Source organism: Mastacembelus armatus, chromosome 7 (assembly GCF_900324485.2).
Source record: "Mastacembelus armatus chromosome 7, fMasArm1.2, whole genome shotgun sequence".
In the NCBI taxonomy this organism is placed as follows: domain Eukaryota; kingdom Metazoa; phylum Chordata; class Actinopteri; order Synbranchiformes; family Mastacembelidae; genus Mastacembelus; species Mastacembelus armatus.
The window spans coordinates 24,712,424-24,739,305 of record NC_046639.1 but is presented as its reverse complement, the minus strand read 5'-3'; the positions used below and the strand labels follow the sequence as shown (position 1 = coordinate 24,739,305).

General features: G+C 40.3%; 2 protein-coding genes across 4 annotated transcripts in view; both read right to left on the bottom strand.

Annotated features, from left to right (window-relative positions):
* prkar2aa (protein kinase, cAMP-dependent, regulatory, type II, alpha A) overlaps positions 1–10,321 on the bottom strand; it is a 36,266-nt gene extending 25,945 nt beyond the window's left edge. The window contains exons 1-2 of one of the 2 annotated variants that reach the window (XM_026332891.1): positions 9,726–10,321; positions 8,603–8,886 (exon numbers count right to left, since the gene is read on the bottom strand). In XM_026332891.1, coding sequence (XP_026188676.1) covers positions 8,603–8,849 — 247 coding nt within the window. In that variant the 5' untranslated portion in view covers positions 8,850–8,886; positions 9,726–10,321. The remainder of the gene's footprint in view (positions 1–8,602; positions 8,887–9,725) is intronic. The other variant, XM_026332892.1, reaches the window with a different exon arrangement.
* Positions 10,322–13,149: 2,828 nt separating this feature from the next.
* mgll (monoglyceride lipase) overlaps positions 13,150–26,882 on the bottom strand; it is a 31,082-nt gene continuing 17,349 nt past the window's right edge. For both annotated transcript variants that reach the window (XM_026333561.2, XM_026333560.1), the window contains 4 exons: positions 22,898–23,008; positions 22,457–22,546; positions 20,612–20,827; positions 13,150–19,939 (listed from right to left, as the gene is read on the bottom strand). In XM_026333561.2, the coding sequence (XP_026189346.1) occupies positions 19,808–19,939; positions 20,612–20,827; positions 22,457–22,546; positions 22,898–23,008 (549 nt within the window). In that variant the 3' untranslated portion in view covers positions 13,150–19,807. The remainder of the gene's footprint in view (positions 19,940–20,611; positions 20,828–22,456; positions 22,547–22,897; positions 23,009–26,882) is intronic.

Genomic DNA, 26,882 nt, shown 5'->3' with positions numbered 1-26,882 from the left:
GAAAATCAACAGCATCTTTTAACAGTTTATTTCACAACAATCTTTCTCAGAATACCTGCCAAAGCGGCTGAGCTGGTGTACTCAAAGTCAAAATTCATGTGCATTTGACTGATAGCTATTGTGGGCTCTGACTTGTTTCTCGTTCATGCTTTCCTTCTTTCTGCACTTCTGTTTGTTGATTCATTCTCATCATGCCAAAGACACTTCTGCTTAACCACCCTAATAACCCCTTCTCACTCTAAGCCATCTTATCTAATAAAAAAGGGCCAGTACGCTGAGACTAACACTTGAAGAGCAGGACAGACAGGGGCACTGAGAGCAAGTACAAAATTATACACATGAAAGCTAGGTAACCCTTTACACCCAAAACCTTTATCAGTCCACCCTTATCGCACATTTCTCTGTTGAGAAACTCTGACAAACAAGGCTTCTGGGTTGTAAGTTTATTTACTCTTCTGGCCAGTATGTTGAGCAACCAGCCATTATTTGGTTTAAAAAAATCCGGTGATTTGATAAAGCAGAATACAAGGCTGACAAATATTTGCATCCTATCCGATTGTATTTACATTGTCTGTTATAACCCAACAATAATGTTATTCTAAATAGGTCTATTTGTAAGCTAAGGACATGTTTTCTTACAGAACTGTTCCATACATATGTATAGTCCATGGAGCGAGGCCAGCAGCTTCACATTATATTATAACATCTCATTCTCCCTCCAGCTTTCAGTCTTAAACCCTATGTGGCCATCATTCCTTAGTTATGGTTTACTCTTCATGCAAATTACGCAAAAAACACAGCTTCAAACCAATTTTTTTCCACATAATTTCATGAGCAGATTCAGACGGGGGATTGGAGCTTAAACATGGTTAAATCAAGAAAAGACAAACTACTTGGGAACTGGTCACACGTGAAGCATTTTTGTGCTCGTAAATGACAAAACTGTGGATTATATGTGGAATGATGCGTTTTTGCAAGAAAGCACATTTGGCGTTCACTGAAGCAGTCAGACTGCCACATGTAGGACAAAATACTATGAAAGGTCCAAAACTGTCAGCTCAGACTATGATTCTGAATATTTCCTTACTTGGGCTTGAGTATACAGTGTGTTCTAACTGGGTTAACATTGGACTATTGTTGTGGCAGGTGGAAAACAGCAAAAAGAACATGTATTGCAAACAATGACGTTTGTCAAACTAGCAGACCCCAAATTCTGCCAAGATCCTGTTAGAGGCTGTCTAAAGCTAATGTAGCGCCACCTTGATTGTTGGGGTGAGTAAATCCCATAGCCCAATCATAGTTTTACTATTGATACTTGGACAATAGTGAAATGTGCTTTGCAACCTCTCTCTTCCACATAACACAGTAAGCAAATTAGCAGCAGAGTAAAAAGACTCCCTTTCCCCAAGCCTTAAGCCCCTGTGTTTTCTTTTCCACTCCCTCTCCTTGCACAGAGGGGAACAGGAGGTCAGTTTGGGTCCACGGCCACTGAGTGTTTCTCTTTCTCTAGTACAAGGCTTTGACACAAAACTCTTTGGTGTCTTGTTAAAACACACACAAACAAGCTGCACATCTTCATGTAAATGTACTAATGAAAGCATATTTTCTTTACAATGAAGAAACACTACTTGATATGTGGCTCTTATTACATGTTTCCACCTAGCTATGGTGTCTGTGGTGAGAGCTAAAGGGCAATGGTTTGTAAATTCACAGTAAGAGCATACAGAGGGATATGAAGCATGGCACAGTCTGTATAACATTCAAATAATTGTTTTGGATCACGGCCATTTATTGAAAGTATATTGAGAAAGCCATCTGGGTCAAAATGTTAGTAGTGAGTGAGTAGACAAATCATGACCTGGGAAGAGTGCATGTTAGGTCAAGGGGGGTATGTGAACTATTAACAGGGGCAGAGGAGAGTGTACAGCTGCTGGCCAAAGGTCTACCATCTCCTTTCATTTCCTATTTCTTTAGTGGTGCTACTGCTGTAGTGCTACTAAAGATGGTCTTGGGACAGAGAATGAGGAAGTACCAAAGTTCAAATAATGTCAATCAGTAAAAGCAAGCAAACCAGGTTGTACCACAATCTGCTCAGCCACTACCTTATTTATCTTTCTCCTTTCTCATGATGATGTCTGTCCCTTTTTGTTATTTTTGTTTCTTCCAGCATTGTCTCTCTATACTCTTGAAAAAATGGTATTCTAATAGGATCCCAATGACAACCAACCAAAGATGCTGCTCTGCCTGGGTCCTTTGGTTAAGCAGAAAAATGTATTATTGAGTCCAACATCACGTTGCCTTGCATAGAGATCAGGCAAAGAAGGCTACAGAGCGACCCAGACAGAATGACAAAGACTTTCAATGCATCATTTGCACATTATTTCAACTTTTTTTTGAGTGTACTCTAAAAATTAAAATACATATCCACAAAAGCTATGCAGCACTGTTTCAAATTGTTTTGGTTTTAATTGCAGAATCTGACAGAATGTATTGTGCAGTTCAGATTCTGTCTGTAGCCTATAATGTTGATGTCTTCTAGCATAGATGTTATTTCAATAATTCAGACAGAGAAAGTGATACAAAACCAGCACATTCAAAGTCATGTTCCCAATGATACTGGTAGGAAGACAAGATGCAGAAAAAATATAAAAGAAAAATTCAAAGAGGGCGATAGAGAAACAGATTCATAGAGCGCTGGAGCGATAAGGGTACAGAGAGAGATTCAAAGAAAGAGACTGTAAGGGACAAACAAGGCTAAGGAGGATGACAGTGGGCAAGTAGGCAGGGTGGTAGACAAGCCATCAGGCAGGCTTTCCAAGGAATGACGTAGAAACAAAGATAAGCAAGGCAATTAAATAGAGAGGATGATCAACAGGTAGACAGACATACTGGTAGTTCAGTAAACATAGATAAAAAATATAGGTAAAGGAGACACAGAAACGCAAGATCAAGATATAGAAGAAACCTGACTAACAGGCATAAGACTGCCAACTGGGCCGAGAGCCAAAATGAGAGACATTAATTCTTCTATGGCCTTTCTATTGGTGAGAAATGTAAATACAGGAAGAGTAAAGTACTGTAGTGGTACTGTTTTAAAAACAGCCAGCCAGCCAGTCTGAGTAGTATGAGTCGTCTGAGGGCTTTTCCACTTAGTACTGTCAGCCAGCCAGGCCAGCAGGTCTCTGTAGGGATGCTAGGCTGCATTAGATGTGGCTGCAGGCTAAAAGCTCACTGGATCCACATTGCAGGCTGCTAATCAGGTCACTTGTTGCACAACACTGCTCTGAGCCATGCACATGTACTCACACCTATACAGACATATGAATGTACGCACAGTGCATTCACACACTGACGGATTTGGACATGCATGCACTCCAGTTCCCTTTTAATCACTCATGAAACCGCACACACACCCCACACACACGCACATGCACGCACACGCACAAAGAAAGAGCAGGATAATGAATATGGACATGCTGGCTCTGCTTATTGCACTAATTACCTGGGTCTATAGAGGCCGAGTATTATTTCCATTTAACACACAACTGAAATGAAAACGTCACAAAGCAAAATTAAATAAATTGATAAAGACTAAATAACTAAAGAGTAACAGAAGTTAGAAGAAAACTAATAAAATTAGGGAAAAATGCAAACTAAAAGAAAGATGTGGTGCTTTTTTTGCCTTTTCTATGGATCTCTTGCCTATTGGGAACATCATTATTACTTTATCTAGAGGGAAAGGACAAATAAGAGGAAAACTTAGGGAAAAGACAGAACAGTAGGGGGTAAAACTGAGGGATGGAAAGAGGGAACAACCAACAGAGAACAATAAGGAGGAGGTGACGGGGCATGGGGAGATTGAAAGAGGTCAGAGAGGCATAATTTCAACACATTGTATGTGTGTGATCATGCACCAAGCTACATGATGTTAGATTACAAACACTAGCCTTTAATGGCAACCAAACACAAAAAACACACTGTGCTCTGCATATATGGAAATGCTTGCACATACAGTCTCATAAATTTTGGGCTGTGCATGGATCCTCACAGACAAACTGTAGGGTGACAAACTGTTCGGCACATGTACCCTTGCGACCAACATGGACACAGAACCTATAAATAAAGCTACAGAGTGTGTCTAGCACTGCATGATACTGTCAGATTGATACTAGGGGACATAAGTAAACATGCTTATCCAAAAAACTGACATTAAGACTACCAATTTAGTAAAATGACTATTTCAATATGAAGTTTTAGAGATAGAGGTTTCCAGTGTAACCTCCTTGCTATGTAAATCCACACAGAGGCAGTTAAAAATGAGATAAGAAAGCAAATTACATTAACGTGAAAATAAATATGTTCTATTGATTTTAAGGTGTAAACCTTGTATCACAGACTGGCATGGTGATAAAGTGGTTACCGCACTACCGTTGCCTCACATCAAGAAGGTTCCAGGTTTGGCCCCGTTTGACCCCAGGGTCTTTCTAGGCAGAGTTTGCATATTCTCCCCAGGTCTGTGTGGGTCTTATCTGGTATAGTCTACCTGTTGGTCCTGTGACAGACTGGCAGTCTATCCAGGGATTACCCAAAGTTAAAGACCTATCTAGGACATGTATCATGAATGCCATGAATCACAGCCATTTTCAAGGCTATAGCTGGTTTTGGCTGTATTCACCAAGAAACAAGCCTTATGTCATAATTTACTCTTATTTAACACCAACAGAAGCACTTACGTCCAAAATGAACACTGACCATCTGGAAAATTTTTCAAGAGGGTTGCAGCAATGAAAAGAAAACATGTTAGTGACTTCTGTTCAGGTCACGACTCTTCCCAAGACCTATACTCTCAAAACATTACTGTTCATAAATATCCAACAAAAGACACATAGGTAGGATTTTGAAAATACTGACTGGTACTTTTCAGGAAGAAGAAAACACCCCCGCAGAGTTATTACACCATTATAGTAAGTAAATCTTAGGTAAATCTCCCAGAGTTCCTTGATAAATAAAGTAACCTGAAATGTCCCATTTATCAGTAAAGATTGCACTGTCTCATCTCTGGCTACAAAGTTTTATTACGTTCTTTTGAGAGTGGCATAAGCCATTTCTTTTCTTTCAGCCACTCTTTTGCCTGAACTCTTCTTTCATATAGCATCCGCTTTATCCCTGCTGTCTTTCTTATAATAACACATTTAATTAATTTCTATTATCATCCCTGGGACTCATCTGTTCCTCTATCCATCTTTTAATAAAAAGCTCCACTCATTTCAGTCACAGATGCATTCATTCACCCATTCTAGTTTCTTACAGCGAACATGCACTGCCAGACTGACACTAGACAGACATGCTCAGAGGAAGGAAAACACGAATGTATTAGGAAGACTATGCACAATGCACACTCCCCTTTTTACTCAAGTGAGCAAAACTGGAAATTACGTATGTCACCTTGATTCACCAGGTGAGTCTATTAAAAGGTGAAAACAGGAGAATCTGATTTTTAGCATTCAGATTTGGTCCCACTACATTAAATCTTACACTTATTAACAGAGACCATGATTTAGTTTAAGTTAATTGCTAGGCAAAATTTTGCAGCCGTTTATTTCAATCCAAAAAGCTACCGTTTAACAGAATTTCACAGAAGGTTATTTAAAAACTTCTGGCCCAGCATCAGCAGATATGAGGTACACCAGTTTGTACGCAAAACAATATCTCCTTTTGTTAAGCAGCTTAGGCCTCTGTAGTGGCCCTGCTGTGGATTTAGGCTGAAGCAGTCACAGAAACAAAGCAGGTAAAAGAGGATGTCATGTTTTAGTGTACTGTACTATCCACGGGCAGTATAACCAGTTATCCAGTTCATTTACATTTTAGGTGTTTTGTCAGCACACTCATACACGGCAACTTCCTGCAGCACATGAAAGGTTAAGAGCACAATGGTGAATCATCCTAACTCTAAAGTAGCCTAATAAAAGAAAACAAAAAAGTATCCACAGTTTTTATATACAGATTCAGATCATGTTCATGTTACATAACTGGCATTTTACCTCAAGGCTCTCTAAATAATCTCAGTCTTAATAACCAGCCCAATAAAACTACCTTTCTATCACACTGCACCATTATATGCAATCTCAGATTTTACACTGACTGTATTGCTTATTTAAGGGGCCAAAACCAAAAAAGATGGCCTAGCTCCAGAGGGTCAGCGCATGCCAAAAAGAAGTAATTTACTTTACTGAGTTGGTGACAAAATTACACTTTCTCAAATCTTCAGTTGAACTACTTTCCAAGTCTCTCGAGTGTATCAAACTCAGGGCTAAGTATTTAGGCTTGATGATTTCCTTTGAAAGCAGAGAAAAAAAAAATATGACGACCGTGATCCATCACTGACCACTCTCAGACCAGAAATATTGTAATGATACGATCAGCATCTTAAAAACCCCAGTCCACCATGAACAAACACTACTTTTAATTTAGCTGCAATTGAGATAAAGCATTCTAGGATTAATGATTACAGTACTGTGACTGTCTTACTACTTTATTAGTCGTGGGTTGCTCAGTTTTAGGGTTAAAATGGATACAATATGTGTCACCTGTGGAGCTAAGGATATCCATGCCTGTTTTGCATAGCTGAGTCCAGAAAGTTATTTTAGTATTTTCTGCACAAGACTAAACAGTCTGTGTCATTCACACAGATGGCACTATAGTATTCTTTATACCTATCGGCTACAAACTGCAGTAAGAAAAGAGCACATGATGTCTTTCATTATACAGACCTGTGTTGTTCCCAACAAATGCCTTGAGGAAGCGTGTACAAGCCTGGTTGGATAATCTCATGGATGTCATGTGTGGGACTCACAGCTCCCAGGCAAATGCTTCTCCCAGAAGCACAACAGTGTCAGTCCCCTGTCCTTTACATCCACCTTGGATGAGGTGCGGAAAACGCTTAACAGTGACCGTGATACAGAAAGTACTAGGAAGAACTGCTTCATGCCATCGCCAGACTGGAAGTAGAGATCTAAGGCATAACACATCTGTTTCCTTTCACTAGCACATGTGTACAATACACACACATTCAAAGACAAACGCATCTACATGCGTTGAGAAACACACATAACATGCCCACATACAGACAGCTCCCTCAGCTGAGGTCACATCTGTTCCCTGGCAGCCAAACCCCATTTGTGTGAGCATAGAAAACAGGAAGACTAAGCCTCTATTTACCCTGGGCCAGCTTGTACCAATCTCCTATATCACCTTCAGCATGAACATTTGCATTTCAAATATAATGGTTAACCTGTATAACCTAAAAGCTATACAGACTAAGGCTACAACTACAATTAAAAACACTCAATATTGTTCAGTTTGCAGGAAACAAGCGAAATGAAGTCCAAAATTCACCAAACTACTGTTACCAAGCAGTTCTTACACTCCACCAATGCTTTATCATCCACCGGTGATGCTGACAGGAGGCTGACTGGGGGGCTACAATCAAATCAAATGAAGTATTTGGATTCAATGTCCACTAGCTTAAAACTGTTAAAACCAGTAAACCGCTGAGTTTTAAAAGGCACGACGACAACAGATTACACAGATCATCACGGGGATCAATTCATTGAGAAAAACAGACCCTCCTACTCTCCATTCACAAGGTAACAGTCTGTGACTCCACAGCACACAGATGTGATTCAGGCCACGCTGTTCTCAGCAGCACAGAGGAGCGCTGAGCTATGGAGCAGCTTACATCTTCTGCCAGTCTATCAAACACATGGGACTGATGTGCACGAGGCATGGCATCATCTCTGCTCAAAGTCATGTACTATGTGGGACTTTTGTATTTATAGCAATAATGATTATGTAGTTCATGAATTGCTAAATTTAAATATCTATATAAACTATTGATGAAAGACTTTTTTTAAACGAAATTTATTTTTTAGAGTTTCCAAATGTACTTTAACAACAATGAGTGACAACAATGTTATTTTCAATTCAGTCTCTTGGAAACACAAGTTTACCTTTCACAACATATCCTGCATTAAGTGTATATGTAACTTATCACATTAAAATAGTACAGCAGTAAAAATGGGTTGCATGCTGTTTTATTTTTCCAATGTTACTAAATGAAACAAAAATGAAATAAGTGGGAAGCTTTCATTAAAGTCAAGAAATACATTTCACCTAAATTTGCACTAGAACCGTTTTTACAACTTCTAAAAATGTTTCACTAGTAAGGAATATTTAGTGAAACGTAACCTTTTACAGCCTTGAAACTCAACATTTCAAATTAATGATCTAATATACTGTTTTAGATGACTCAAAGATAATGTGAATGGAGAAGACCTTGATTAGATGAGAGGCAGATGAGGACTACCCTAGTGGAGTGTCTGCTCAATGAGATTTTCTTAGTGTGTATTTGAATACGACAAAAGCGACAAGAATCGTCTGCATCAGGATGAGATGATATTCTAGATCAGTGACGAGGCTTCAGAGACCACCTTTGCTCTCTTGCTTACCCTCTCGAACTCCCTCTCACAGACACACACTCTGTTTTCACTCAGACACACTCAACACATCAGCTGAACATCATAACAACTAAAACTCGACTTACGCTCAAAGTCAGAATCATCGTCTTCATCATCATCGCCATTGGACTCTGTTTGCATTGGCTCCCCATCAAACATCACTCCCTTTCCCATCTTGCCACCGGCACCGGCGCCATCCTGACTTCTGGTGTCACGCAAACGGGTGAAGTACTGTACTGCAAAATCCACCAGGTCCGACGGCCTTTGTCGCAGCACCTCCACAGTGTAGCCCTGCAGCAGTTCTGTCAACCCCACCGGTATCTCAATACTCATGGCTGTGTTTGGCTCGGTGGCGGCGTTTGCTGTCTATCAACAGAAGGAAAGAAAGTGAGTCAGAATTTGTTTCGGTACAGAGTCATAAGTTGTGTTTTAGGACTACTCTGCGACGTGCTTAGGGGTTGCCTAATTGTCTGTCTGAACAACCCACTTTCACACTGTGTGCTGCCTGTGAAGGTTAACTGATGTTTAAGTGGGTGGTAATGGGACTGGACAGTCAACTAAAGAAATAACCATCAGGTCTGACAGCTAAATAGACTACACTGCCGTTCATGAGCAAGGTAGTGCAGTGCCCTACATGACATTGGACCTAAGGTTCCACTTTATCAGGTGCAGGACCAGGGATCACACAGTTCCCACGGCTGCACTGAGCAGACACACAACATTTGTTGTGCTGGGGAGAGATAACCAGCTTCTGTAACATCACTGTTTGTGACTGAGCTGTCAACTTGGGTGGGTGGTCTGTGGAAGCCATCTAGGAACTCGGCTAATAAGCTAGCTTAGTACTTCTGACAACTAGCTGGTTTAGAGTGCGGTTCAATCCGCAGGTAGACCAACTAGCAGCGTAACTAGATCTGCGAATCTAACTTAGCGGTGTCCGGCAAATATCGACTGTCAGAAATGCGGTTCGAGCACACACTCACTCTCAACCCGCCAGCGCTGGTTAGCTTTCTGCTAGCTAACGTTAGCATGCCGCCTTCCGACAATCTGTTAGCCTGTGTTATAGTGCGGCGCTGTAAGTGCTAGGCTAAAGACAAGTGGCCGTATGAGCAAACATCGCCATGCAAGCACAGCAAGTTGTGCAGGACCGGTACCATGAGCGGTTTGGTGAGGTTAGGCTAACTTCACGTTCCCGAAGAGTGTGTCACTTACGTGCGATTCTGTCTCCCCGGCTAAATCAGCCAGTCCCCTCCTTCTCGGTGTCTTCCTTCTTCTCTCTTATATCGCCTCGTCTTTTTAGCCAGTCTCTCTGCCAGTGTACCGACCGTGACCCTCCACACGAGACACCCGGACGATGTTAGAGTCAACGATTTCACGTTAGCGCCCCCGAGCTAACGTTTACACGGCTAGTTTAGCTTCCCAGCCAGCTGTACAGCGATGCTGGCTCGGTTGACAGGAAGAAGCTCTCGACTTCACCGCTGCAGCCTCTTACGACGTCCACGCACTTGGGTGAGGGTGGGACTTGCTGTGGCTGACTGGTTGACTTGGCTGACTGGTTGACTTGGGTGACTGGTTGACTAAACAGCTGCCTCGTATCTCCACTTTCCTCAGAACACAAGCGAATCAGCCGGGGAGGGGGGAAAAAAAAAACGAAGTGTTTCGCAGCGCAGCACCAAAGGTACCGATGAGACGCTGTGCAGCTGTTTCTCCAAGCAGCACGGAGACTAAATTCAGACAGAAACCCGCAGAAATTAAGTGAAAACACGTTCCCTCCCTCCCTCCCAGCGAGGTCCTCCACAAATGTGCACGCACGAATGAACCGCTGGCTCGAACAAGTACGAAGGGACGTGGTTAGAAAGTGTGCAGAAAGCGTTTGACATTGATTGACAGAAAGTACGGCCAATCAGAATGCAGGTTTGGAATATTACAGCCAATTGGGTATAGTTATTTAAATGAAGGCGGAACTGAAGGTAGAACCATATTAGTACATTCAGAATAGAACTACACCCACAGAGTGGCCTTGTCAATTTTGATTGAGCTCTCTAGAAATATTATAGACTATCATGATAAAATATAAGAGTCCAGCAAATATGTTTCTGGGAGGCTGAGTAAATGTGTCATTGGGTTGGGCCTATTTTTTAAAAAGACGTGGTGAAAGTATTTGTGTTTGTGCTGTAATGGAAACAAACTGGAAACAAATATTGTATAACAGACATCTAAAGAGAGGATGCTCAGCTTTGCTGCAATTCAACTGCAGGACACCATCATTTCAACACAAGTGTAGTTAAATAGTGTCATGTTCTTGGGTACGCCTAACATATATCAGGCTCCTTTGCAAAGCTGCAACATTTATTGCAAAATCATGCTTAAAAATAAAAGGGCTCAAAACATTAGAGTTTTACCCCATGACTTGCTCTCATCACTCATTTGTTCCCTTCACTAAAATGCCATCATCAATTTGCTATTGTTTCCTTCTTTCCTTTCAGACTTTCAAGGTTCTTCATAGATCTGTTCAGGTAAGATGGCACACTACTGTATATCAAATCATCCTGCAAGATTCTACGTGCTAATTAATCTAACTTAACTCGCAATTTTTTCCTTTTTTTTTTTACACACAGCTTTGCTTTGTTTGAATTCACACTGTGCAGTCAGTTTTCCCCTGCAGAAATGAGCCGTTTGAAGAGGGCTGGAGTCGTTAATAGTAGATCTATAGGAACCTATTCTGAGAGGTTTGCTAAGCACCAGCACAGTGCATGTAGCATCTCTTCCTTTCCATTTCCATTCCTCAGCTGTCACATAGGTAAAGCCGTTGCCATGGCCACAGTGAGCCCAGATTTAATTCCTTGAACCGCTTTCTGATTGGCTTAGGTCTTTGTTTCCAGAAAACACAGAGGATGCCAGACCTCCAGGCTCCCTCTGCTGGGAGAGGAAAGTTTAGAAATAACTCATCTTAGTTTAACAATTATTGCAATTTTAATTCCAAACTGTGTGAGTTTTTTTTTTTTTTGTCAAAAGCAACTCAAACTCCTCAAAACGAGCCACAGCATCAGTATGACTTTTCTTAGCTTCACAGGATAGATGATGGAGGTTGACTACACTACTGAAATCAGTTAGTGTGTGACCCCCGCTGTTTTCCTATTCATACATAAATACCACTGTGTGTATTATATTTTAATTGACCCACAATTAAACTCACATCTGCATGTTTACACCCCACTGACATGCACATGAACAAATGTAAGTTTAATCCTTACTGGAAGTGACAGATGAATATTCACACGTAGAGTCAGGACTCTGGTCTTGGCTTTCCTTGAAGTACCATCCTTTGGGATTTTCCGCTAATGTGGTTCCAGCGAACGCTAAAAATGTCTCAGGGAGAGCTGCTAGCCTACATTTTCAGAGAGGGTGAAGGAGAGAGAAAATGGGACAGAAAGGCAAAGAAAGTAAGGCAGATGGAGACAGAGTGAGAATAGTAGCTTGTACTGTACTGTATGTGGATGTCAGAATATACTGTGTGTGTTTCAGTATCTGTCATCTGCATTGAACATCTCCCTTGGACCTCAGAGGTAAAGCCAGTTTTTAATCAAGTGTTGATGTGAGAATAAGCGAGGGGGAGGAAGATGGGCAGAGAGAGATTTACTAAGAGAGGACATAGAGATGATGAGTACTGTAACATATGCTTGCAATGTTGAGGGTTGTCTGGCTTGAAGACACATGTGCAATCACTGTTCAATCACTCTTCAATATATAAAACCACTAATGATACTAATGACTAGTTCCATTATATTACATTTTTAAAACTGCACTGTTTGTACCCATTAATGTGAGCAGCAATGGAAGGAGGCACCACCAAAGATAAATGCAGTGGAGCGTTTAATCTTAAGTGCAATATCAAAATCAAATTCATGCCCTGAGAGTAAAAATGTTTCAAAAATCAAATTAAACCATGTGAAAAGAAATCCCTGCTTCATTCATGCCTTTATTCTGTTCACAGATCTGGAAACACAGGTCTGCCAATGCATTCATATGGCCCAGATGGCCTTCAGTGAATTATGCGATGCAATATTGCCACCTACTGGCTGTTGTGGGATTTTGGCTCCCCTCACCCCCTCCAACAACCAATTCATGCACTGGCATTCAGTTTTGATTTTTCTGCTTCGTTCTTCATTCTTGCTCATGAAATACAACAAAAAACAGGTCAACCAAGTCCAGGAGCCGACATCTGAGTAACACCACAGTCTGTAGCATGAACTTTTACTCTCTAGTCTCCATTTTATGTTTAGTGGAAGGTGAATCATCGAGTAGCTGACCTACACTCAGTCATTGATCCCAAAATGAATGCCAGTAATAATATAAAAACACTTTTGTTTTTGTGCCTGATACTGTTTAAAATTAAGACACGAACAGCAACAAGACAGATGGGTCTGCAGCACTTTTTGTCATCTGTGTTGACAACCACACAGCAGCTGGATTCCCTCCTAATTTCTCACACGTAAAGGTCTTCCCTGTTTGAAAAGTGTTTACCTCATTGTCCAAATGCAATACATTAAAAATAAGCTGAGCCAAAAAACAAAAAGAAACATTCATCTTCTCGCTGAAAACCTTATGAAGAGAAGCTGTGGCAGTACTCCAGTCAGGCTGTGTATAAACATATAGTTTATTTTGTCAGAGTATGGACGTTATGGACATTTTAGTAACAGGCAGTTTGACTTACAGTGATTCAGAAGCTATTTTGTTATTACATTTTACTGTATATACATTTATATGCAATATTCTGTCACACTTGCCAGAACTCAACTTATTATAAAGTGACCACGATGCATCAGTGAAAAATGCAGTTTGATAATGTGCAATATGTGGGTTTAACAGGGGAGCTCTGTGCTCTTGATGTTTTAGTATCAGCACTTGACTATTCAACAAAAGTATCACACTGTATTGAACTAATCCAACATTACTTTACAAGGAAGACTTAAGAATGGGATCTCACAGCATGAACTTCATATGGTCTATGGTGTGCTGCCTGTAAACACCCTTTGACTGATGTTGTACTGCATGTTAACTGTACGTTGATGTTCATGTTAGAGTTGGGTACATAGGAATCTACAGTCTAATGGAAAGATGAACGTTCTTTGTTCTATCACAGTTATACTGTTATAATGTCTTGCAGGGATGAGCACTGCTTCTCTTAACAATTCACACTTCATCTTTCTAGGTCTTACATCACATTTCTGATTAAGAGCCCTTGGGTGACAACACATTCAAAAGCTTCTCAGACAATTAAAATATACTGTAGCTCCAATAGTGACTATGTCCAGAAGTATGTGTCCGTTCACAAATATTGCTATGTGTGTATTTTTGCATATTGTATGTATGCTATATTCTTGAATTCAATGTAAATGATAGAAAAAGAAAAGGTACAGGAACAGACTTTTGCATTATCATGTTATACATGTGGATTTCATCTATTTGTGTCTCTCCACTCAACGAGTCTGCATTGACTCACAGTCTGAAATTAATTCTCACATTTTCAAGGGCCCCTATGTACTGTATATTCACAAATAACAGGGACAGACAGTGAACTCATTCAGTACAGACCAGGCCTGATGCTGTCAGAAAAACTGTCTTTTCTTGTTGTGTTATGAAACCTTATGTGATGGAGCGAACCTCCTGTTTTCTGTTGGAAACCAACAGAGGAAAACAGATAAGCAATTCCTAATGTCATGCAAATATTCTGCCATTTAGGCAACCTAAACATGAAAAAATGTCGTCTTTAATGTTAGGTTTTGTGTTCCTATATACTGTGAGTGTCTTAGGCAGGTGTGTCAGCCTACATTTAAATATTCATACACTGATTTTGACCCACATCTTGTTAGACCCCTGATTGGACATAAATTTCAAAACTAAAAGGAGACAGACAGTAAGAAGGCATGCCAGGCAAACACAATTACTAAACCTGAAACAGGAACAAATGTGATGACAAACCAGAAAACCAGAGTAACAGAAGAATCGATCTGCTTAATACAGCTCTGCACAGCTAATCTCTGTCAATACACATATACTCAAGGACTCACATATGTGTATAAACATAATCAGATACATGTTTGTCAAAGTAATAAGGCACAAACAACACTAGACCACCATCAAAAAATAGATGTATATACTCTACATATACAATACATAAAAATCTCTTAAATCTTTTAACCCAGAAACACATCTTGGAAGAAAACATCTGCAATTTAGTCCTATTTCAAATATAACAGAAGGCTTTATAAATGGTACATTTAAACCTACATCTATAATAATTATTCATTGATTTAAATTTTTTTTTAAGAACAAACACAAGGTTTTCCCAAACCCTTAGCAGTAACACCCTAGTTACCAACTCCTTGGTATAAATCCAAAACATTTTTCATATCAGATGGTTTAAATATTCAAGGTCCTGTGAACAACTGCAATAAGATTTTAGTTTCGTTTTTTTTTTAACTCAACGCCGACATAAACCCACAGTAGTAAAATAATCTTGTTGAAAAATCGTATCAGAAATGGTGTCATACATTTTGGGGATTGCTGACTGTACATACAAGACTGAACCAGTTTCCATCTGAAAAGGTGTTATGAATCTCCATGCAGCTGAACATCCACAGTAAAAAATTACATGTGTGACTGTCTTATGGTATAAAAAGTGCCTTAATCAATATATACTAGTCTATGCATAAAATTAATTCCTATAAATACTCTAGACAAGATGAATAAATGATCTTGATTGTTGTATTTCCATCAAGTTTTGTTAGCAATGCTATGCTATTATACAGTGTATTACAAATTACAATGTCCAGTAATCAAGCAGTCTGGCCACTAGAAATAAAACTCACATCATTAAATTTTGTTGATTAAAAACCAGCAAGCTTTGAATTAGGCTTTTGTTCCAAAATGCAGTATTAGCCATTTGAAAACTTGAGTTGCACTTTAACGCTTTGCATCATCTGTATTTGACAGATACGATAGGTCCAGCTTATTTTTTTTGCACATTTACAGCATTTTGGAAAAGACCTCTTCAGCTCTTGCTACCCACTTAAACAAGACAAGATTTCACTCATGCATACTCTGTACGGAATATTTCCAGTGTACTCTAATCTCATAAAACTATAGAAAGACTGGCCTGAGCCCCTTGGTCCTCCATTGTATATAATTGATTTTTTTTCTTAGAAACAGTCATAAAGTCAAGCTTAACAAAAAGAAAAAAAACGAAGGCCTCACTCACAAAGTTGAATTTGGATTCATTAGAAAATGTACAGCCCAATTAGATTCAGCAGTTTCCTGCCCTCATTATTTTCTTTCCATTATTTAACATAGAGTTTCTGTGCTAAATAAAAAACCTTAACAGTCATAAATTGTTTCCTATTAACAGAGCAATGCATCTGTACACGGTTATCTCTGAGTATGGCAGACCTGCATGCTTGTGTACGTAGAAAAGAATATCGGCCTGGGCACGGGTCACTTTTATGGCTTTACAAGGTTCAACATCTTTTACATGTGAATAGTCTGTTAAAAAAGTGGTGGCTTTCTATTTTAATTTCACTCCTACACTGACATCCACTTTTTAAGATTAAATAAAGGTCTCCATAGGGGCAAAAATACACAACAACAACAACAAAAAAAACAGGAACAATCTTGGTCTTAAAAGCTCCAAGAATTCATTCACATTATTTAACTGGAAACAGTTTCCAATTCAAACAGCAGAGCTGTCTGATTTGATTAAACTGAGTGTGTGCACTTCTTATTATTCACTGCGAACTGATGATACTAATTGTTTGCTCTCTTATCTGGATGCTCACACAAAAGGGAATCCTCAGAGCAGCACATGGCAAATAGCTCTAAAAATGCTGCAGTGCCTGCTGTCCCTACTGACCATAAACGAATATGTTTTTGCTAAAAAAAATAAATAAAAAGAAGAAGAAAAATTAATAATAATACAGCTGCTGCCATGGTAACTGACAGCTTCTCTCCTCTTTCTCTCTCTCTTTTTTATTCACCACCTCCTTCCACCTCCATAGCTAACAACAGCAGTAATATGCCCTTGTGTAGTCTGACAGGTAGAGATTTTGACATTTACTGTTACACATGGAATGCACAGTGTTATTGCAGACAGCAGGGGTGATATTACCAGCTTGAATGCAGCTGGGACTGTGTAACCTTTGTGTGTGCTGTGCCTGCTGCAGCCCAATCAGAAGTAGATTGTATTTGAAGTGCTACTGAGATGAACCCCATGCCGTTCTAGTTGAGGTTAAGGGTCTGACTCCCACTGATAAATACATTTCCATCTATGTCTGCACACATGGCAGCGTAACTGATATTTTGTCCTCTAATGCTAGAGATGTATTTCTGTTTTTTCTTACTTTTCTTGTAAAATTGGCTTCTACCTTTTTATTCTTGTACATTTTTAAGCTTCTTATTTGATGCAACTTATCCATTTGTCCAGGAAATGAACAATATAGGATTTTTTCTTTCCTTTAGTAATTTAGTGTGATGTCAGATATAGCACTGAGATGAGCAGTGTCAGTGAAATTATTGGCCACAAGAACCTGAAACTCAAGCCAGCTGTTGTAACCTGTTGCTGTTCTGATAATTGACCACTAGGGGAGGTGTGTGTGGCTGACTGCAAGATGTTTGAGACTGTGGTAGAACAAGGGGCTCTGTAATGGACAGAACAAAGAGCACTGGTCTTCCTGTCAGCTATAAAAAGAAGCAACCAGAGTCAGCGAAACAGGGTGACACGGGGTGAGACAGGGAGGGACAGGGTGAGACACAGAAGAGAAGGAAGGAGAGGAGCAGTCCTGAAACCAGAAATTAATTTCATTCTTCCAGCTTTGCACTGTTCACCCTGGTCACTGCACATGTGAAATGAAATACCAAAAAAAATTCTGACTGCTGCTGTGGTTACACGTCAGTAACGGTCACCGTGGTTACTGCACTGTGCATCCCCTACATGAGTCTCTTTGAACTCTGAGAGATAAAGAACAAAAAAACATAAGAAGGCGAATGTGACACAGTCGAGCTTGTTTCCATGAAATGAGCCCTGGATGTATTTAACTTCAGATGCAAGTGGACAAAGAGAGACACTTGTTGTGACGTATGAATTAAAATGTTGGATCGTTTTTCCATGCTTCATGCTGGGGGTGGGTGAACACATGCGACTTTAAAACCTTTGAGTCATGCTGTTAAAACTTTCTTGATGAATAGGTGCAGCATATAGCAATACTTGGTCATTTCAATCTGCCTGGTATAAAATGGTGCGCTCAGCATGCGGTTGTCTACCTAATAATTAAGGGCTACCACAAATATAGGCTACCGTCACATTATTGCTATGGTTTTGTTGAAAACCTATTTAAAGGTAGGGCTGACGTCAAGTCCGGCACACCGCTGCTAACACTTGAGAACTCACAGGTTTACACAAGAGAACATAGGAAAGAAAAAGGGGGAAGTGTGAGCTGGACCTGCATTGTCATACATGTGGGTTTTAGAGGTTAGAAAACTCATGCTGCTCTAGATATTAAATTATGTCCAGGGCTGTAGACAGAATTTTAAAAATACGAAGCTCAAGACTCAAAATTTGAGTACAACTAGTGAAAAATGAGCCTAAGAAGTTTCTGAAATCAGTCTATAAAGTAACCAACCTGTGTAAGTCTAAAGTGTCACTGTACTGTCAGACAAAAATCTGAAAAAATAGATTTTTATTGTTCTCAATAGTAAAACTGACCCTGTATGTTTCTATCATTTAAACTGGATAATCTGAAACATGAAGACATAAGGATTGTATATGAGCTTTCTGCAATGTGTAGGTGCAGTCCTCAGTGGTATTTCTGAAGCTAAACATTTAACATTCAGTAATATCTCTTTCTGAAATGCAGTCCCTTGTCATCTGGAATCTATTCCACAGAACATCTTCTTCCCCCAGGAAATAATGACTGTTGCATTGTTCTGAGTTGGGGTTGGATTCCCACTGTGGCCACCCATGCTAGAAATGTATGCAGCCTTATTTTGAAGTGGATGGTATAAAAATGTCTGCCTAATGGCAGATGTGATGCGAACAGAGGAGATCTACTCCTGTCCACAGTAACAGAGTGATGTGCCCCTCTCGTTTTCCAGCTGGACACTACTCTGCAGGATGAGCTTAATGATGTTATGGCTCCTAACAGTGAAGTCAACTGTGACCTTAAAGGTCAAAGGCCACAGAGAGGAGACTTTTGTGCACCCCCTCTAACTCCCACCTGCAGAGAGGCAGAAATAAAGCAGCTTCACCTGGTTAGTTTGCCTCCTGATTTGCTGTGCTTTTAACTATGCACGCAAAGAACTATAATATCATTATAATCATTATGTCTGAAATTCTCTTTTGGTTATAATAATAAAAAAAAAAAAATCGAATATGACTTTATGGTAAAATCTACTTAATGTCAAATATTTTGACAGGGTTCATTGCTCAAGTCACTTAATTTGTAAAACAATATCCCATGTATGGTTATAATTATTGCGACTAGATCTGAAACCAGACCTTAGTCTGGCCTTAGATGGATTACACTAATCTTCATATGTAATGTATCAATGTCAAGCATCTGTCTTTGGAACAGAGATGAAGTCAGAGGAAGATAACAAGGTTTGTTATGTAGAGAGCTGCCTGTCAGAAGTAGTACTTTAGGTTGTTTGTGCAACAGTGCAGTCATGGAGGTGGAATGGAAGTTGAGGGGATGCAGATGTTGGGGGCCATGGTGAATCATTGAGAGGAAAAAAGTAAGAAGCCGTGACATCTGACAGATTGATATTCTCTATCACGCAGCTACACTTTGAAGACAGTAGAAGGAGGAAGTCATTCACCCTGCGCTGAACCTACAGCAGCTTCTGAGGTACTGTCCACTAGCTGATCCTCACCTTTGACCTGTCTGTGAATGGAAGATGACCGAAAACATCCCTGTGCAGATCAATAACATATTTCATTACTGCTTAAAAAATATATAGGTATAGGTATTATTGCACTTTGAACTCTGCTGCTGAGTAGCTACAAGAAGTGGTTTCTGCCCCTCTCAACCAGTTTAAATTCATGGGCTGATTGGGTAAACAGGAGAGGGTGGTTGTTTTTGCACAGTATATGGGGCATATACTGACAAAACATTTTGTCAAACTAAACTTGTGTAGTAGCTTTTTTTTATTATGCCTGGCGGACTACTAGAAAGTCAGCAGGCGTCACGGGGTGAGATTGGCAGGTGCCTTGGAGCGTTGACGGGGTTGTACGAGATACAAGTCTATGACGTTTGCTGCTGGGACGGTGTTGAGGCTGAGAGGTGCTCTTGGATCCAACTGGTCACTTCCTTCAGCACCGACTCGATCACCTCAGGGAGGTCACGGTGCAGGGCATGGTAGGCTCCCTCATAGACCTGGGAAGACGTTTAGAAACAACAAGAGTAAGTCAGAGAGAAAGGATGCACGCAACAAGGACGTTGTGAAAAACTGGGTTTATGTAAGCCCTAAAAAGGAAATGTACTTGGAGAACACCAAATACAGTGTCTGTCTCTGCCTCTTGCAAACAAGCTGCAATGAAAACACTATCAAGGAAAATAAACAGATGGTTTACTTTGACTTCTTGTCTGTTTGTTCTGATGTGGAAACCCCCAGACATTTGGTATTGAATATCAATCATTTCTTTGATGAGACATTTGAGATGAGGAATAAGCAGGAACTTGTCCTTCATTTCACTTTTCTCATTTCTCTTTTCTTGTCTTTCATTCGCCCCCATGTGATAATACATGTGTGTGATCTTCCTGCTTTACAAATTCACATCCATCTGTAGAAGAGGAAGAATTCATAGAGGTCAAATAGCTTCCAGTCTGTCAGTCAGTGAACGCAACCTGCCCGTTTCGTTGTGCAATCTGAGAAGGCTGAGTAAAGGCTGCAGGGTTTCAATCTACAATGCAGTACTGAGTCACTGAAAACACACAACATACAACATTACAACAAAAAACAATAGAACCATATTCCAAAGAGATAAAGTCCAAACAAAATTCACACATAAAATTTACTGTAAAAAAAAAAAAAAAAACTCTCCTAACCTTGAGTTGCTTGTCTGAGCTCGGAGCGTTCTCGTACATCATCTTAGAGCCTCTGATGTCGCAAAGTTTGTCAGCGTCACCATGCAGGAGCAGGAAAGGCCAGCGGATGGACGGGATCTCCCTCTCAATGCGAGCCACAGCCCCCATCATTTGCATCCCGAACGACACCCGCATCCCACCGTGGAAGTTCAGCTCATCAGCATCATATGCCTCCACCTGCCAAGAGAGAGAGACACAAAAGAATTACATTGAATAATGAAAAATATGCTTTCCTGAATCACGTTTTCCCCCTTTGTAAAACCTTGTGATGATCCTGTTATTGTTGCGTGTATCAGGAAGCCACAAGGAAAGGAGTACAGGTATCAGACAAAATCCTGGGAAATCCTGGGAAAAGCGAAGTAAATGAGTTGGGTGTCTCTTTTGGGAAAATAAATAAAACTGAGTGAGAGGAACAGAAATATACAGTAGCGGTGACACTGAAGCAGGCAGCTAATACAGACGAAAGAAAAAAGCGTTTGCATTAGTTTAAAACAGAGCTGAACACCAGAGGGCACACACCGCTTCTCTGACATTAAACATGAAGACTTTCAAGCCCCATACACGCTCGCACCCATTTCTACTTATGTTCTATACAAAGACACTCCAACAGAATCAGCCTCACTTTGGTCACAAGCTGCTGCTTTGAATAGCAAATAGCTGAAAAGCTGTGACACTGCACAACCTGTTCAGCAGCTCAGGCTGTGACACCCAGAAACACCGTCTTAAAGTTGAAAGATTTCCTTCCAGACTGAGATAAATCACCAAACAGTAGCTGGAATAACATCACATTAGAAATCATTTTTCCACTTCTGCCTACAACATAGTTCTGATTTTGTATTTCAGTCTAACCAGGGCCAATGCTATTAGCTAGATACCCTATATACCTAACTCCTGCTTTGGCTTTTCCTATGTAGTGACGTTTAGCTGTATGGTGACTATGAAATAAAATAACATATAATTAAATAAATATGACAGAAAATGAAAAAAAAAAACATAAATACATGGCCAATACTAGTGTTGAGATGAATGATGCCATCAATGAAAATATTGACAGTAGGATTCCAGTTAATCTATTGAGTCAAGCATCACTTCAACCTTTCAAAATCATGTTCAGAAACTTTGTGAGATGTAATTGAACACAGTTCAGTAATTCTCTGTATTATGTCTATTGCTGTTCCTGGAACAGTGACACTGCTTCTTCCTCTACTGACTGCGGGAAGTAAAAGTAGCATGCTGTGGGATCCTATTGTTAATACAGACGGTTTCTCAGAGGTTAGCTTTGGTGTGTCAGACGCACGCAAGGATGAAGGATGTACACAGACAACCACAAAGGGACAAACACCACAGAATGTGTCTAGGTAAAAATAATGGCAGGAAGAAACACCTGCATGTCTCTTCTGTGGTTCAACTTGAGGTTAAACAAGAAATGTGGATGCATGAATACACATAATACACACACAAACACACTAAGTAATTTTGTCCCTTTGTCCTGTTGGTGACACAGTATATGCGACTGTTTTTAAAATTATAAATAACACAATACACAAACACAGAAAGCTGGCCAGGCGACAAGACAGGGGTTTGGAAACAGTTCAAGGTATCTGTGATAGGGTGGTCTTTCATCCTGGGACTGTTTAAAAAAGGCTAGTGCATGAATTCACACGCATAGAACTAATGCACAAACAAATTTCCTCCTTCAGACCTTGAACGTTGTATTTCCTGCTACACCCATACCTGCTATTTCAATCATATATAACAATAGAGCTTAACCAACCAAACACATTTGCACCAACGTTTGTCTCTCACCTGTGTCTGGTCCCGTGAGACCCATTTGGAATTGATGGAGCCCAGACTGAGGCTGGGTAGCACGTGGTTCACGATCTTCGCCAGGAAAACCTGCAAAGATTGAAAACAAGCACCAAGCATTACAGTTTATTTTCATAGCTCAACACCTTCATAAAGAATGTGTTCATCCCTCTGTATTTTTTCTCACCATCTTATTAGTGTTACACAGAGACACAGTCATGACATTACAGTCTATGCATGTAGTGTTTCTAGTGCATGTTTGGTCAGAAGATGCTAATAAGAAGAATAGAAAACACATCTCTTTTATATATGTTCTTGAAAACTGGATACACTCACTGAGTGGCCTGAGTGGAGTAAGACAACTGACTGAGTGATTAGGAAGGTGAGAGGAGAAGAAAATGAAGAGGAAAGTGAAGAGAGTGATTATATGTAGTACTACACCTTAAACGGTGTGGCTGAGTCTGGGTTCATCTGGACCAGCGGACCTATCAGAACCACGCCTGCAAAATCACTGGGTCTCTCACAGGCTGTCAGGATGGAGATAGCACCGCCCTGAAAAAAAAAAGAAAAAGCACAGATTATACATTTTGTAAATCGACTGTAGCTTCAAAGCCTGTGCTATAATCAATTTATTTCTTAAAAAGATATCATGTTTTTTTAAGATGACTGGATTTTCAACACAGAAGGTTTGAGTCCAAAGTGAAATAACAAGGTGTTTATTTTTACAGACCATCAACAAAAGATGAATCTTCTGAAGGTACAAAATGGTATCAAGAATCTTAGTCTGCCAGCTCAGTTACACAAGATTTGTGCAAACATTTCAAACAAAACACTTTCTACTGGAAGGTTGGAGTGGGAAGGTCTTAGCAAAGTAGGTGAAAGGTTTTGATGTCAGCAACGGTGGGAAAACTCCTCAGAGGTCAAGATAAACATCAAACAGTCAGTCGGGTATGAATTTCCACCCTGCTGTCTGGTTGCTGTTGCGTATGCAGACTGGGAATGTGAACCCACAACCCCTGGGCCACAGCAGGCACGGTGTAGTTGCAGCAAACAGGCCACACCTTGGAACCCATCATGGCATTTGGGATTGTAATTTAAATCCTGCATGTAGAGCGATGATAATTAGCAGCCCTGTGGCAGCCAAGACTCACATTTGTCATGGTTAATGTTGGCATGGTTTCTCTTCTTGTACACAAGTGCAAGTGTCTGCGCAGGTGCACCCAGACGCACACAAGGGATTCTGCATGGGTGAATCTGTTCCCTTCTCTCTCTGTTTCTGGAGACTAATTGGCTTCAACTTTGTTTATCTGAGCTTTCTTTGTCTCTTGTGTGAATATTCATCAGGCTTGCTTCAAGAAAAGAGGCTCTAAATAGACGAAGACAAAAGAATTCCCACCAGAAAAAAGAATCTTGCTTTCTAAAGACACAGAAACAGACTCACTCACTGCTGCTTGCACTTATATGCCCACACAAACTAACCGAGGTGGAGTCTTGCTAGCTAGATTTAAACACACTACCGAAAAAGGAGCTTACACTGAAGTATCCGTGTGTAAACACCATGACACATGCACTCGAAGAAATGAGGTTCAGTCAAACAGTGACATTTCTGCTGGGTGATGGAAGCTGCTCAAACTGGGCGATCAGCTCAACACATTTGATTCTCAGTCAAATATAACAAGATCACTGAATGCAATGTGGTGCAAAAGCCCATTCTGGGTCATACCCTTACACACACACACACACCCACACACACACATGTTTTGTCTAATGCTAGAGAGAGATAAGTGTGAACAGGGCAGAGAAGAGAGAGAGCCTGAGAGGCAGAAGGAGGATTGGGACAGAGAAGCCCTTTAAGAAGCTGATTAGAGGCTGTCTTACACTTTATCTCTCTGAACTTGGCCTGAGATGAATACTGGTATTGTATGTTGTCTGTCCGACAGTAGGTGCCCTGTCATAAATTGCCTGAGGAGATAACATAACGACATTATATGGACTATTCAGCTATGACACTGGCATGGCTCTGTCCAGAAAGCAAATATACGGAAATTATACAACCTAAAACAACAAATAAATATAGAGTCTATTTATTGTATATGCATTTGCAATGAAGCAAATGCATATACAATAAATAGACTGACAGGAATGATCTTTTTGCTAAATGAAAGTTAATGTTCACTAAAAACTCCAGTCCAGTGATTTGATACAACATCAAACCATTCAGGAAAGTAACAGAGAGAGAGTTTAAAAAGCTGAACAAACAGACCGAAGGCGATGAAAAACCATTGCATAAAATTTTGGCACAGAGGAAGTGGAACAAATGAGCCATGGGCAAAAACACTGATGGAGAATGAAAGAAATGGGGAAGACTGGGAAGGAGCCAGAGCTGGAGACATTTGTCAGCGTTCCCCTGAGGGGACACGACACAGATGAAGAGCTCCACTTCCTTAATAATTGCTTAATAAAATATGACGGAGACCTGACTTTTTCACAAAACTATGATGAGACGCTGTACTTAGGCTGTACTCAGTGCTTTGAACTGAGGTTTAGTAGGTATGGACCTCTATAACAGGTACAATCAAAATATGGGAAGGACGAAAGCTGCGGAAGAAGGTGGTCACGTACGTTTCTGTAGATTAACCCGACCTTGTCTTGTCTTGTGTTGCTGAACATGACCCTGACCTGACCCTAACCCTAACACTTTACCTGTGTTTCCTCCCAAGCTGCATATCTTAGCAGTCCTGAGAGCTTCATTTGGTTTAGTATAAATCAGAACAGCAAAGTCAGAAACAACAAACATGATCTTTTTTACTACAGTTGATCAAAGCAGCTGTTGGAAGTGATGTGTGAGGGCTGGGACATCTTTCTTTAGACTACACTACGGCTACATCCCTGCACGTACAGTAGAATCCACAGATTGTTTCTATTGTCTTTGGGGATTTTACATCGTTCTGGACTCATATTAATGGAGGAGCAGAGGAACAAGCTAAAAGAAACAGGATGAGACGTCCCAACACAGAGAAACTGGGAAATGAGGCCTGTAAAAATACAGAAACACAACATTTGGTTTGTGTTGGGTCGCCCAGATTTTAGGTTTGTTTTCATAGAAAACTGAAGTAAGAAAATGGGATGAAAGTAAAAACAGAGCCACTAAAAAAGGAGTGAAATGAAAGCAAGAAAGAAACTGGTGAGAAAGATTAGAAAAACCATAGAGAGGAAAGAAAACAGAAAGACACTGCACAGAAAAGACAAGACAGGAAATGAAAGCAGGTAAACAGAGGAGGAACATCTGGTAAAATAACCCACTGTATGGAGGGATTTCACAAAAAGGTAGAGACTGAAGAGGGAAAATTAAAAAGGTTGACCTGTAGCTGTGGCTTCCGTCAGCACTGCCCTAATATTTACAGATGCTGCTGTATAAACAGATGCTCAGTCTCCACCTGGGACCGCAGAGTTGAATTTACACAAACTGTTTGTGTGTGTGCTCCTACGAGATTGGACTCTTGGACTCAGACCGACTCTTCATGTAAATAAACAACACTGCTGCGCTGTAGCTCATGAGCTATGAAAGGTTTGCACGAAGACGTTCACAAATGAAACAGTGTTGTTTAATGCATCTAAAAGCCCAGCTGACAGTGTTGAACAGTCTGACAGAAAACACACGGTCTAACAAGCGAGATACAAGAAAACAATGTTTGGGTAGTGAAAACAATGTTGAATATAGTTTGTTTGAATCCACTAAAACAACCCAGAAGTTTCACATTCTGAAAAAAACATACTGAGCTTGTGAACAGCGTCACTCTTCTGACAGACGATTCATTAAACTATGGCGTAATGGAAATGAAATGGGTTTCATAAACATAAACCAGTCGCCCTGTTGTCTCACTTCAGTTTCTTAAAGACAAGGTTAACAAAGGCCCACCGACTACAGCACAGAGAGGGTTCATTCTTATTTGTCAAAGTCCCTGCAATATATCATTTGGATACAGAAACTGACTGGTTACTGGCAAAATGATCAATTCAATATCAATTCAAAATGATCAAGTGTTCTTCCAGTTTTTTTTTTAGCGATTTAGGGGAAAAAAAAAAACTTAAATCTTTGTGACTGAAAAATCATGAATTCATGACGGGACTGAGATGCTCAATGTCTCTAACATGTAAGTGTTTCAGCCTAAATGTGCTCGTTAACAAGGCTCCAGTCGTCTCAAAATGAACTTTCATTTCTCTGCTGTGTTCGCTGCTTGAAACAGAACTTCCAGCTGCAGGTCTAAAGACTAAAAACTGGGTATTTGTGCTCAGCCTGAAATGTTTCTGACTTACAAAGGTGGTGCAGAAATCAGCTTGTTTCAAATCAGCTTCTTCTTCAGGTAACACAAGTCCACTCTTGCTGAACACGTGGAAGTATCACTGCATTTTCTATGAATGCCAA